The sequence below is a fragment of the Pleurodeles waltl genome, chromosome 3_1 (assembly GCF_031143425.1).
Source record: "Pleurodeles waltl isolate 20211129_DDA chromosome 3_1, aPleWal1.hap1.20221129, whole genome shotgun sequence".
NCBI lineage: Eukaryota > Metazoa > Chordata > Amphibia > Caudata > Salamandridae > Pleurodeles > Pleurodeles waltl.
In genome coordinates, this window is record NC_090440.1 from 406,309,385 (window position 1) to 406,324,336 (window position 14,952).

At 42.0% G+C, this 14,952-nt stretch overlaps 1 protein-coding gene across 1 annotated transcript in view; it reads left to right on the forward strand.

Annotated features, from left to right (window-relative positions):
• ADAMTSL5 (ADAMTS like 5) overlaps positions 1-14,952 on the forward strand; it is a 270,500-nt gene that overhangs the window by 44,145 nt on the left and 211,403 nt on the right. Inside the window, exon 2 of the mRNA XM_069222636.1 lies at positions 14,103-14,172. Within this exon, the coding sequence (XP_069078737.1) occupies positions 14,103-14,172 (70 nt within the window). The remainder of the gene's footprint in view (positions 1-14,102; positions 14,173-14,952) is intronic.

The following is a 14,952-nucleotide window of genomic DNA, read 5'->3' on the forward strand; positions in this document are numbered from 1 at the left end:
AGTTCACATTTATGCAGCCAGGGCCTGCAAAAACCCCTTGCATGCAGTCAACCCAGCGCTGCACTCGACTTTTGGTGGTGTGCGGCCGGTAGGGTTGGCCACAGGGCCTGGCCTGCAACCAGGCCCTGCAACCCGCTCCCCCAAATACAGACCACCCCACGCTGCATAGGTCCTTTGGCTGTGCGTGATGAGGAACTGGCCACAGGGCCTGGCCGATATGCAGCGGGGGGTTGGCCACCAGATGTGACCTGTGGCCAGGCCCAGTGAGCAACACACTCAAAGGCAGCCAACACCCCTTCAGGCTGCCAACCCCACACCATGCACAGCCTTTGGTGATGTGTAGCAGGGCTGGGCATAGGCCCCAGGGGCCCCATTCCCTCATCCAGAAAGAGCTGAAGTGAAAGGCCCTTTTCCGTTTTTTTTTGTGTGACTGCATTTTCTGGACCAAAAAATATTAAAAGAAAGAGTCAGAAAAATGCTGGTTTTAAAAAAAAAAATACATCTCTGACTATTAATTTTGACATTTTTCACCCACAAAATGTATGCTCTGCGGAATGGGTTCTCTGGGGCCTATCTGTGGTTCGGGGAGGGAGGTAGTACACCCCCTCTCTTTTTTAATAATTTGACCCCAGTGGATAGGATCCCTGGAGTCCATCTGTGGCTTGGGGGGGGGGGGGTATGCAGGCCCCCTCCTCTTAAATATATATTATGGAAAATGCCAGCAGGCATGTTCTTTTTTTTTAAAAAAAGTCACAATCCAGGATCTCACATTTTTCTAAAAGAAAAAATATTTTGGCTACTCTGGGACCTCCGACAAGGCTTAGGGGAGCAGGATATCCCTACCCTGGCCCCTTATGTTTTTTTAAATCACACGCAGGACAGGGGACTCAGTCCCTGAGTCCTGTAATGGCTGCCTGCAACAGGTTTCCTCTTGTTGGAGGCAGCCAGTCTGAGCCAATCAGGGTCCAAGATGGCTCAAGGGTAAAAAAATGCCCCCTGGGCCAATCAGAAGGCTATACAGTTTAAACTGTCCAGATATACAAATATGTTTGGAGCTTAACATCTCCTAAATTACTGAATGGATTTATACCAAATCACAAAAAGCATGTTTTCTGGACCATGATCTAGCTTCCTTCCAAATTTGGTTCAGCAGTTTTTGTTGTACCACTGCCTAAAAAAGTCTATGGAATGTTGTAATATGTGTTTACTTTGTATTTATTGCTTAACTGTGTATTTATTGGGTCTGGGATTTGTTCAATGACACATGCATTCTATGTATGGCTTTTCTTTGTTTTCTGCTTTAGAACTGTAATATTCATGCATTCTAAGTTCCATGTGAGATCGGTGCCCTCGGGTTCTGGAGCCTGGTGTGAAGGCAGTTGGAGGTTGGCTCTGGACCTGTGAGGGTGTTGATGTCTGTTGTGGATTCAACAAATAAACTACAACTAAATAACTTACACAGGAGTGTGAGTGGAATCCCTTGCTTTTATTTCTGCCTCTGTGTACTACAATTTTGGTACCAGGAGTGGGGTAGACTTTGTTTGGATCCACCGACCTACCGGATGCGACCCATCAGCAATTTCCTGTGTTCCTGACTCAGAGAAAGAAAAATGTTGACGTCGACGGTGTATTATTCTTCTTTTCCGTTTCCGTTTCATGTTTTGACAAGGTGAGCCTCTTTTTTTGGGAAAGAAAGAAAGAGCATAGCGCTCGAGCGTTTTCCGTTCTCGGCGCGCGTGACATTCTGTGCGCGAAGTTAGCGCACTTCAAGAGAAATCAGAAACAGGAAGAGCGCGAGCGCGTTTAAGGCGCGTTGCTTAGCAATGACGGCGTGCACTTGTGCGCACTCTCTAAATGTGAGACGCGTGCGAGCTGTGTGAGCGCGCCACGCCCAGTTTATGCCGATCGCGTTGCCCAGCGACCTTGGACTCACGTTATTCTCCGGAGACGCTTTGTTATTAGCAACTTCATAGCAACCTCTTGTCTTTAAAAGCCAGTTTGGCCGACAACTTCGTGTTATTTTTTTTTCTTGGCAAATTTGGTTGCAGATTAAACAGATTAACACCAGGCAGTGTCACTTACATCGAGAGTGGAACATTTACAACAAAAATGGAAACATTATATATAATGATATAAAAATTAAAAAAAATAAATATATATTTTATGTACAATTTTATGTGAATGAAATACATTTGAAGGTTCGTACATTTATTGCTGCAAATTAAGCGTCTTTAAAAAAAATAAAAATAAAAAATAACATGTCAACGAGCCAACTAGTAGTGCAACCGCCTCCTTTCCTGCAAAAAGCTGGTAAGCCGGAAATAAAGTGGAATGAGTGGCTTAGAATTTTTGAAAATTATCTATCGGCAATAGATGCTATGAGATATCCACCGGTAAGAAAACTGGCTCTTCTTTTTAACCATCTTGGAACTGCTGGTCAACGTGTGTTTGACAACTTGCCAACTATTCCGCCACCCGTGGGCGAGGACATTATTTGGGACGTCTACATTGAAGGAAAAGAGAGACTCAGAAAACAATATTCAGATGACTCAACTGTTTTGCTTGAGAGGTTTAATTTTGCTATGTGCAGACAATCTGCTGATGAGTCGGTTGATGAATATTTGGCTAATTTACGGGTGCTTGCAGCAAGGTGTGATTTTGGCAACATAGTAGATACATATCTGAGAGACCAATTTGTTTTTCATTGCCATTCAAAGAAGATACAAGAACGTCTTTTGGCTTGTCGCAACCCATCTTTAGATGAAGTGGTGGATTTAGCTAAGGCCATCAAGAGATCTATTCTTACTTCTAGAGTTGTGAGTGGACAGGGAGCTTTGTGTGTGCCAAATGAACAAATGAATGTTGGACAGATAAGTGAAGAACTAGGAGTTAATTATGTTAAAGAAAGATAGTTTAAACAAAAGAAAGTTCTCTCTCAAACAGTTAAGTTTTGTTACCGTTGTGGTTCCCACAATCACATTGGTAACAATCCTACCTGTCCTGCGACTGGGATTTTTTTTTTGAAGTGTCACAAAATAGGTCACTTTCAGGCAGTCTGTAGACAGGTTACCCACAATGTTAATTCCGGGAACAAGGTGAGAATCAGTAATGTGTACACGCCTGACTCTAATGATTTAATCCATTGTTCTAGCAGTCTATCCAACATGATTCTCACAGTTAATTTTCCAAGCGATAATATTAAAAATTGTGACATGGGACATGTTAAGGGCCCATTTTGTGAAGCTTTAATAGATTCCAAGGCAGTCCTGGTTATGGCTGATTCTGGAGCACCAGTTACTATTTTAGGCAATAAAACTTTCTTTAATTTGTGGGAAGGTAAACGAAAGTTGGAAACTGCAGACATTGCACCTAAAGCATTTAGCGATCAAGACATTGATTTGTTCGGATTTTTCCATGCTTCTTTGGAGATTTTAGGAAGGACGGTGTATACAAAAATTTATGTAGCTGTAAAAGGAAGAAACATTGTGGGGTGGAAAGACCTAGGACTGTTGGGAATTATATTATGTCCTGGTCGGAAGAATCCCATTGTTTTAAGTCAGATGCCTCTCCTCAGTGATGGTAATTCTGTTTTACATATCACACCCAACAAAGGAGTTCCTGAACACTTTACCTTAAAATTTCCGGATATTTTTGCTAATAAAGTGGGTACAGTTAAAGGGTTTGAACACACCATTAGACTCAAAGATGGAGCTATCCCTGTTTCACATAAAGTTAGACCTGTTCCTTTATCTATCAGAGATCAACTTAAAGCATTGCTTGATAAATTAGTTTCTGACAATATAATTGCCCCTACTAATGCCTCTGAGTGGGTTTCTCCTATTGTGGTTACGAAGAAAAAAAATGGTGATCTTAGGCTATGTGTTGATTTGAGATCACTTAATAAGAACATTCTGGTAGATTGCCATCCACTACCCCACATACAAGAACTTATAACCACTTTGGGAAATTCTAAATTCTTTTCTACCATAGATTTACATTCAGCTTACCATCAAATTCCCCTTAGTGAAGATTCTCAAGAATTAACTACGTTCATTACCCCTTATGGAGCTTTTAAGTTCCTCAGATGACCTTTTGGTCTAGCTTCAGCTGCTAGGGTATTTCAGAAAATCATGGATGCATTGCTTGGTCAAATCAGAGTTGTTTGTGCATTCCAGGATGATATTTTAATACATACTGAAACCATTGAAAAGCTCGAAGAAGTTTTAGATGAAGTGTTTAGTATCCTTCAAAGTTATGGTCTGACTATCAAAACTGAGAAATGCAAATTCTTGGTTGACAGTGTGGAATATCTTGGCCATTCTATTTCAGCTGAAGGCATCAAACCCAAAATGTGTAATTTGGAAGCCATAAAGAAGGCTCCTCCTCATCCAACAAAGATGAACTATGTTCCTTTCTTGGTCTCTGCGAGTATTATTCGAGGTTTGTGTCTGGTTTTGCCTTATTAATACAACCCCTTAGATCACTGTTAAAGAAGGGTAGCAAATATGTTTGGGATAAACATGTAAATGATTCATTTGAGCACATCAAACAAGTGGTGTTGTCTGCACCCACATTGAAATCTTTCATCCCCACTGCCACGTCATTTATCACAGTGGATGCTAGTCTCAAAGGACTAGGAGCGGTGTTTGGACAATGGCTTAACGGCCAAGAACACACAGTTGCATTCGCTTCCAGGAAACTTTCTCATGCTGAAAGTAACTACAGCACTATTGAGAGGGAAGCTCTGGCTTGTGTCTGGGCTGTCCAAAAATTTAGAACATACATATGGGGAACCCATTTTGAGATTTACACCGATCACAAACCACTAGTGTATTTAATGAGTGGTAATGGTCTCGGTAAAGCCTCTGCCCGACTTGTCAGATTATTATCCAAATTACAAGAGTATAATCTTGAGGTGAATTATGTACAAGGTGGGAAAAATATTAGAGCAGATTGTTTATCCAGATTACCACTACCACACTCTACTGATTCTAATGACGACCAAGACACAGAATGTGTAGTGGGTGCTTTAGATCTTGTCTCTGCATCTGATGGTTTGTTTACACAGGAAGAATGGAAATTGGCCATGTCTAATGACACCTTACTATCTCAGGTTTTACATTACATTAGACATGGTTGGCCTAATAATAAAAAATACTGTGGTGAAATAAACACGTACAAACAGATAGCCATGGAATTATCTTGTGAAAATGGATTTTGTATGAGAGGTTCTGTCTGTGTTCCACCTAGTGTGTTGAGATCGAAATTGATTAAAATTGCGCATGAGGGTCACTTGGGTGTTTCTGCCACTTGTAAGACTTTATAAGAAAAATACTGGTGGCCCAACATTGATAAACAAGTGGCAGACTTTATTGATAAATGCCCAACGTGTGTAGTGTCAGATAAACATTGGAAAAGCAATGTGAAACCTTTATACAGTGTTCCTTTGCCATGTAAACCATGGGAAAAAATTGCCATGGATTTTTCTGGGCCTTTCAACATGCTGTCTAGGGATATGAGATATCTAATTGTTGTAATTGACTACTTTTCAAAGTGGATATATTTTGCCTTTGTTGAAAGTACTGATACGGACACTGCAATACAATTTTTGTCAAATTTGTTTATGCTGGAGGGAGCCCTGTCAGTAATTGTTACTGATAATGGGGTACATTTCACTTCAAAGAAAATGAGAACTTTCTTGGAGAAATTCAATGTTCATCATTTACAGGTAGCCCTTTATAGTCCAGCTTCTAATGGCCTAGTAGAAAGGGCCAATAGAATTTTAAAAGAAGGCATTCAAACAGCTTTAGCCAATAATTACAGTGTTCATGATTTTCTCAAAGAGAAGGTTTGGGCTTACTCCAATACTCCTCACTCCACCACAGGGGTCTCCCTTTTTGCTCTTCTTAGAGGGAGGGAGTCGAGGTCTAAATTTGTGCCAACATGGTTGACCGACTACTTACCTAACAAATTGGGCAAATCGGATGTGACATTGGATGATTTGAGAAAACAAGTATTGAAGAAACAATTTAAGCAAAAGGAGAATAATGATTCCAGGAACAAAGTTAAAGAAACGGAGTTAAATATTCATGATTGGGTGTTAATTAAAAAACCTCAGAAAGTTTCTAAAGGAGAATCTAAATATTCTCTTCCTGTTAGAATTCTGAAAGCAACCAAGGCTTCGGTTCTATTGGAAGGCAGAGGGTGGTGGAACAGAAACAGTGTCATTCCTATTTCTGCTACACAAGCTGACATCTTCAAAGAGGTTTATGCTAATAGGGAGGTAGACATCTCTAGTCATGCTATGCTTCATGAGCTCCCATATACAAATGTGACCAAATCAGGTAGTGAAGACAGATCAGAAGTTAATGCTCCACATGTCTCTAGTGAGAGTGAGGTGTTTCCTCAAATTATCAACGATAATTGTAGCAGGGATGTTCTTACCTCTTCAGGTTTGGAAAGTACACAGAGTAAACGGATGACTAAGATGCCTTCCAAATTTAACGATTTTGTTTTGGAATAATTTTTGTTTTTTATTTTATTTATTTTTACTTCGTTTTTGTTGTGAAGGGGGAAGATGTAATATGTGTTTACTTTGTATTTATTGCTTAACTGTGTATTTATTGGGTCTGGGATTTGTTCAATCACACATGCATTCTATGTATGGCTTTTCTTTGTTTTCTGCTTTAGAACTGTAATATTCATGCATTCTAAGTTCCATGTGACATCGGTGCCCTCGGGTTCTGGAGCCTGGTGTGAAGGCAGTTGGAGGTTGGCTCTGGACCTGTGAGGGTGTCGATGTCTGTCATGGATTCAACAAATAAACTACAACTAAATAACTTACACAGGAGTGTGAGTGGAATCCCTTGCTTTTATTTCTGCCTCTGTGTACTACAAAAATGCATGAGGATTTGCATTTTGGGACCACCCCTACTTTTTCTCAGCCACAGCTTGATGGACCAGCCCAAAATGTTCAATGCACAAACTGGGCAAACAAGAGAAACTTTTTGGAAAGGTTTGTTGAGATTCTTCAAGCAGAGCCAAAGTTATTAGCAATAAAAATGTATTTCCTATGGAAATGCTAACCTAACTATAACTACCCAGTGACTATGGGTGACTCTGGGTCTCTGAGCCCTCATTGCAGTAATCTCCCCTCTTCAAGTTGGTATACCATATCAGCCTCAGCATGCTTGAGCTTTATCTGTGGCCTTGGAGGTGTGTTGTGTGGGAGAGTAGAGTGTCTAGAGCTTGAAGGGCAGAGTGTGAAATGTCGCTACACATCTGAGCCTTGCAGAGGGTCAAACAGTCAACGACAGAGCCTAGGCTTAATTGGGTAGAAAATAAATCCAACATTGCCTCATAAATTACTATCTTCCTGTTACTTATATGATCACTAAGACTAAAAATGTCCTTAATAACCCAAAGATCCTAAGTGTAAAACCCCCCTTGAATTTTCCTATCGTACAACTATTATTGGCTCATATGAAGAGATTGACCTGATAACCACTGGTGAGCCAAACACTATTTGCAGGAAGCAGGAATAAAGAAACAGGGTGTTGTCCCAGTTGGAAGAGCCTGTAGTGACAGAACACCTCCTCCTTGTCAGCAGCAACTACTCTTACCACCCACCTGATTAAATATCTGGCCAGCATTTGAAGTTTACCATCCATATCTTCAGAATGCACAATCTCCCTCCGGTGTTGTTGACCTCCTCATCTTGAATTGTTGGTAAAGTTGTTCATCGATGGACATGAATCGGTAACTAGTGCTTTAGTAATAGCTTGTCTGTTACATGTTTTGTTTTTGATTGGTCCTGCCTGCAAACCTATGTCAGCTGTTCCAGATAATCTTTACCTGGATGCCAATCCATGCCTGCTTTTGCAATCCTCCCCGGGATGGGATTTGCAAGCTGGTGGTGCCCAGTCAGCTCTTTTATACTTGAATCCTCTTGATCACTACCAACTCACATCAACATTTTCCAAAGAAGCTGAATAAGCACCGTGGGAACCACACACCTACACACCTGCCCAAGTGCCTGGATACCCTGTCAAGTGATTAGTGCGCTATACAAATCAACATAACATACAACACACATAACATGATACAGTTGTCCATAGGCATCCGTCTTACATCTAGATGAGGGTAAGGCCTTTCTTCTCCACATGAAAGAATGACATCAACATCCTTCATTGTTAGATGCCATCAGGGATCTTGTTATTTCTGTGGCACCTGGTATTACACATTATCAAGGGGTACTTATGACTGGAAGAGAAGACACTCCTCTGCACATATCTGCTTTTATCACTCATCTTCTTCTATACATTTGGATAAATTACACTGTGCAAAACCCAAAGACAGACCTGGTATAATGACAATGAGCACAGTGAAGTTCCAGAAATATAGCATGTCAATATCTCTCAGAAAAAAAGATCTATGACAGATATCTCTTTTTCTGCTGCCAGAGAACAAGCTCCTTTCCATCTGTGTTAACACATGACTGAGGCTAACTGAAGGAATGTGAGGCTGCATTATACTGAGTGGCTCGGGGGTGCAACAGGCGTGTGCATCTGCTTTCTGTGCCCTAGGGATACAATGGTATTACAAAAGGTCTCTCAGCCGCTTGAATAGCCCCTTCTGTAATACAAATACTCACCAGCGCTACATTTGTGCCAGCGTGATCTCAAGGACATGATTCCTTACCAGCTTTACCCCGTTCAAATCAATGAATACTTCCCCTTTCTGACTCTTTCATATTACAGACGCGGGTGCAAATTCAAGGCAGCTGTCAGGGTGTGGACTAACTGTGTGCCACAAAGAGGGAGACCCTTGAAATGGGGATGGGGCGCATGGATTTCCCAGACATCCCTCTGTAGGCGGGTGCAGTCACTCACTGCACCAGTTTGCGGGATGATCTCTGTTCCCATTTGAATTTCAGGCCGCATTGCACGCTGCAAACTGAATGAAAGGTCGGCTGCTTTAAACAAGCAGTTTGCCTTTCCCTAATGTGCTGGCCTCAGGGCGGTCACCTGTTCTCACCTGTGCTGGGACTACTGCATTAACTGTAATAGGGCGCACTGACCAGGTCTACCCCAATGCACCCATTCAAAGTAGGAGTGTGCCAAATTCATGTAATTTGGTATTTTGCGCAAATACATACAATTTCTGCAGCACTAGCCGAAATTATGTATAATTACACAAAATGCAAATTCACCATTTTGCACTATATTTATGAATGGAGTCTTCGCATCATTTTTTCACACGATGATGCATTTCGCAAAGTGGTGCCAAAAAACAAAAGTACCGCGAATAGCTGCTGTTGGCAGATCCTGTTGTTCCTCTGCATTTGTAGCAAATTTTTACCATGAATGGCACATTTGCTGTATTTTTTTTTACCGGAAATTGAATGAAATTACATGAAGTGGCATAATGGTGTAATGTCAGGAACTTTGCATAAGTGTACTTTGAAATTCACTAAATTATGCAAATTATACAAGTGTAATTTAAATTTCATTCATGCTGAAATTAAAGGTGTGCTGTGGTGCAGACCAGAATAGTGTGCCCCATATATAATATGCCACCTGGACCTAATATTCAGCATTTCCCTGATATAGGGGAGGTTGCACCTCAAAACTGAAGTCTTAACATCCTTCATGAAATAACTTATTTAGAATTCTTTGGAGAGGCAAAAAGTGACTTCTTAACTGACTTCCATGGACCCCTATGGTTTTCGATGGGTTTGGAATGGCAGTTCTTCCATAATCCCAGAAAAGGGAGAGAGGGCCCTCCTAAAGCTATCACCCAAAGGGGACAGGGCAGTGCGACACAGTGAGAAAGAGAAATTCCCCAGTGGGATCAAAAGACTTTTTGCGTCAACGTGTTTCGGTGGTCTTTCAAAAGTCCTTCCACCACCTTCTTCAGGACATGGATATACTCCCCACATATATCTTTCAGATCTGCATATACTATAAGTCAAATAGGCATCAGTTAACCAGTCATCCCAAATCCATATGTTTATACACACATTGTCATTGTCAAATTGGATTGCTGGACCCATTGGAACGGCCTAAAATTGAACAGGGACTGTGGACAGAAATCGATAGGCCTATATATACCAAGATTGGGACAGCACATACATAATAGACTAGAGTGGATGTCTTTTGTTTTGTCTCCCTTATATCTGATCTTTATATATGATGGTCTTATTGTTCCTGGTTTTTAAAGGGTGGTTTCATTTTGTAATTGTATGGGTTTGTACTTTTAAATAAAGTTTTTAACTGATTCCTTTATTTAGATTGATCAATGGAGTGATAGAATGGTTGAGATAGTGTATTGTGTATTTGTATAGTCTTTTGATCCCACTGGGGAATTTCTCTTTCTCACTGTGTCACAGTTCTTCCGTAATCCCCATTGAACACCCTACTAATTAACAACAGCAACGGTGCCAAGGTTCAAGCAGAACTGTTGCATACATCCATCACCGACATGCCATGTAATTGTCTATTGCTGTGCTTGCTCACAACAGCACATCCCATTAAGATACTCCACGTGCTGACGTCCAACAGAACACATTTAACAGACCTCCTAACTTACATCCAACACAGAACAGATAAGCCGTATAGCCAATTGTCACAGTACCCCACAGCTCTTGCACCAAAAAACATTGCACATAGTCATATCCACCGGGCAATGGGCATTTCTGTAGACAAAGAAGATGCATCAGAAGTTACCGTAGCCCTCCGGCCTCAGTCCTAATGCTGCTAAATCATACATCCTGTGACTAGTGAAGACAAACTAACCACCTAACTAGTAGCTGGGACACAACACGCAATGAGAAATCGCAGTCACAGACGTCGTATGCTCTAGTCAATTGTTAATTTTCCTCTGGGGGGGAGCACCAAACAGTGACATTCTAGCTCAATAATGCTATGAGTCTACCATACAGGAGTGTGCACTGCATACAAACAAGCACTGGCAAAGCCACTAGGTCTTGCCTATGCAAGAGCTATTGGCTTTGCCAATGTGTTTGAGCCATGTTGTACACCAGTGTGGCTACTATTCAGCATGGCTAAACGTTAGTGGCATAGAGGATAGTGGCATGGAGTGACAGAGTGGAATGGCGAAGAGTGGAGTAGAGGTTTGCAGAGTGGAGTGGCAAAGAGTATCATGTATTGGAATGGTGTAGAGTCGCATATTTGGATTGGTGTAGAGTGCATTGGCTTAGAGTGTTGCAGAGTATAATGCTGTAGAATACAGTGACGTACAGTACAGCAGCATAGCATTCAGCAGCATAGAATGCAGTGGTGTAGATTAGAGTGTTACATAGTAGAGTGCAGTGGTGCAGAGTAGAGTGCCATAGTGTGTGGCGGCGTAAAGCAGCGGGCTGCAGAGTGCATTGGATTGAATGCAGTAGTGCAGAGTAGAGTGGTGTAGATTGCAGTGTGGCATAGAGTCCAATGGTTTATAGTGGCATAGAGTGCATTGGCATAGAGCAGAGTGGTGTTGAGTAGAGTGGAGTAGAGTGCAGTGGCGTTGAGTACAGTTGTGCAGAGTAGAGTGCAGTGGCATAGATTGCAGTGACGTAGAGTGCAGTAGAGTAGAGTGCTGCATAGTGGAGTAGAGTATAGTGACACTGTGTGGCAAATGGACTGGCGCAGAGTGCATTGGTGTAGAGTGCTGCAAAGTATAGTGACGTAGAGTGCAGCAGCATAGAATTCAGGAGCATACAATGCAGCCTTGTACAATGTTGTAGCGTAGATTAGAGTGGTGCATAGTAGAGTGGAGTGGTGCAGAGTAGATTAGAGTGGCATAGAGTTAAGTGGCATAGACTACAGTGGTGTAGACTGCAGTAGTGTAGAGTATAATGGCATATGATAGAGTGCCAGAGATTGCAGTGGGGTAGAGAGGTGTAGAGTGGAGTGGCAAAGAGTGCAGCAGTGTTCAGTGGAGTGATGCAGAGTAAAGTGGAGTAGAGTGCATTGACATAGAGTGTAATAGTGTACAGTTCATAGCAGAGAGTGCAGTGTTGCAGAGTAGAGTGTTGTAGAGTGCAGTGATGTAAAGTGGCGTAGAGTGCAGTGGCATAGAGTGCTGTGGTGCAGAGTAAAGTGCAATGACAGAGTGCAATGGCATAAAGTGCAGTGGTTAAGAGTAAAGTGGAGTAGAGTGCAGTGGCATAGATCGGCAAAGAGTGAAGTAGCGTGGCTTAGAGTGCAGTATTGTAGGTGTTAATTGTTTCAGAGTTGAAAGAAGTGGCGTAAAGTGGAGTGATGCAGAGTAGAGTGCAGTGGTATAGAGTGGCATAAAGTATAAATGTTGTAAAGTGGTGAAGAGTGTAGTGACAGAGTGTAGTGGAACAGAGTAAATTAGAGTGGCGTACAGTGAACTGGCATAACGTCGAGTGTTACAAAGTAAAGTGCATTGGAGTAGAGTGTTTTGGCATAGAGTGCAGTGGTGTATAGGAAGGTGGCATTTAGTGCATTGGCATGGGGTAGAGTAGTGCAGAGTAGAGTAAAGAGGTATAGAGTGCAGTGGTATGGAGTGGTGCAGAGTGGAGTACAGTGCAGTGGCATGGAGTGGTGTAAAGTGGAGTGGTGCAGAGAAGAGCAGAGTGGAGTAGTGTGGAGTGGTGTGGCTTAGAGTGAAGCCGCACCATCCACAGATTCATGATGTGGTAGCCATTACAGACAACACATTTTCAATTGAAATGACCATTACATTTGCACAGACATACAGTCTAAAACTAATAAAACTATACAGAGCACAAACGATAATGTGTGAAAATGGCATCACCTAGTGTATTGATTTATTTTGATCATATTAAAGTATTTGTTTTCAACATACTTCAGAATGAACAAAAATGTGCTTCATTTGTGAGTTCCTAATTATGATGGGTTCTGAAATACTTGCACAGTTCATTTAAATGTTGTTGTGTGCTAGTGAATACACCCTTTCCTACCCCCAGTACCAAGCAAGATTGTCACATAACAGTGGAAGCTGCTCCCTTTAGAAAGTGGTGGGGCACATACATTACTTTCAACCCCTTAAAATTAAAAACAAACTTACCTCTCTTGAAGATCTTCTGTAGTACACGTTCGGCTGCAAACACACCCAAAGTTCCTCCTGCCTTGCACTGCTTGCTGGACAAAAGCATGGGGCCAATCCAAGCACTGCTTTCTTGCAGCTTACAGTGCTAAACAGCATAGGAGCAGTGCTAGGACTGGCTGGAGCAAGGAAATGCAGCGCTCCATCGGACATTTACAGCGCTGTGTTTCTGCTTCTCAGCTGCCTTTCAGCTGTTGATTGCAGGAGCCTGAACTGAGAATGGCAAGCTGGCCACAGTGACAAAACTGGCCAATCTGACATGCGCAGTTCAGGTAGCACAGCCCAAACTGCTGCTGTGATTCGGGGAGAGAGAAATCTGTCATGGCCCGCCCCTAAACACTTGAGAGTGCACAAGGTGAGAGGGAAAATGTGTACTCTGTGTGTATGTGTGTAGTGGGTTGCAGTGGGGAGGTCAGGGGGTCAACGTCCACATGCTCCTATAGACAAACCACCCCTGTCACATACATCCTGTCACCTTGAAGTCAAAGAAATAAAACATCAAGCTGCCTCAGAAGACAGAGCCCAACATTTGACCTCTGTCATTTAATGCATGGTAAATGTTACAAGATAAGTATAAGATTTACAGGCCTCTTTACAGAAAGGTGTACTTGTGGAAGAATACAAGGGGAGTTGGTATGAAAAGGCTGTGCTCCTTTGGAGGGATGAACTCACCCTGGACAGCCTAAAACAAATAAGGCCAGCAAATCGAAAGCCACAAAGTGTGTGTTTTAAACCACTAAGGTAATAGTAAACAAGAGGTAGTATGCATTCCTAGGAAAGCTTTCTAAATGTCTCCAACATGTCTTTAACAAACCAGACAGCTCCTCTGTCTGGTAGGCCACGACCTAAACAAATGTAAAAGTAAACAATAGAAATCCGTGAATAAGCCAACTTCAACAAAGCTTTGTAGCACTTTCTATGCATGCTAAGGAAGGTGGTGATAATGTTTGTCTTGTCTCTGTTGTTGAGCTAATTTTTCACAATTCTCTATTCATTTCTAGGCTGGTCTCTCCAGGTCTCATAATGACGTGCATCATCATGGCCTTTGAGATTGGTCCTACGCCATGCCAGGTGTGTCAAACGTATTTATTTGTTAGTATAGAGAACAGCACTTGCACTTTTCTATTACAAATGCCCTTACATGCATAACATCAGAGGTACAAGTTTGGATTAAAATTGAAAGGGTCGGATTTTGTGTATTCTGCAGACTCACTATCATGTAGGTGGGTCATCAGTACAAACCTGACAGTGCTGCGGGACCCAAAGAGGAGCGTTCGAGTGAAGAGACCTTATCAGAAGTACTGGGAAAAGTGAGAAAGGAAAACAGTGTGGGGTGTTGAAAGAAAGTGAAGGAAGCCAGAGTGCAGAGCTCACACTCTCAGCCCCCACAACTCTCACCACATGATGAAAAACAGATATTTCGAAACACCCATGTGAAGGCAATGACTCATTGGAAAGTTTCATAGCTAGCTCCAAAGTAGCCTCCATGGTACTACACACACACACACACACACAAACACACACTTACTCACTCACCTAGACACGCAGTAATGTTTAAAACACAACCTAGGACCCCACCCAAAAAATGTATATTTAAGCCCTTTTATACTCTGCCATCTTCCCTTTAATATGAACTGCACCTGTAGAGTACAGCAGTGTTCTAGGCACTGCTGACTGAAATTCCAGTACAGTAGACCTAATCCCAGCTTCCTTGCTTGACCAAAATGTGTGGTTTCGGGCAAAATTCTTAATCGCTCTGTGATCCACTTGCATTATCTGCTAAAATTAGTACCTGGATACAGGTTAATAAGAACAGTCCAGAGCTACTTATGACTCTGTTGCAGTAAAGTT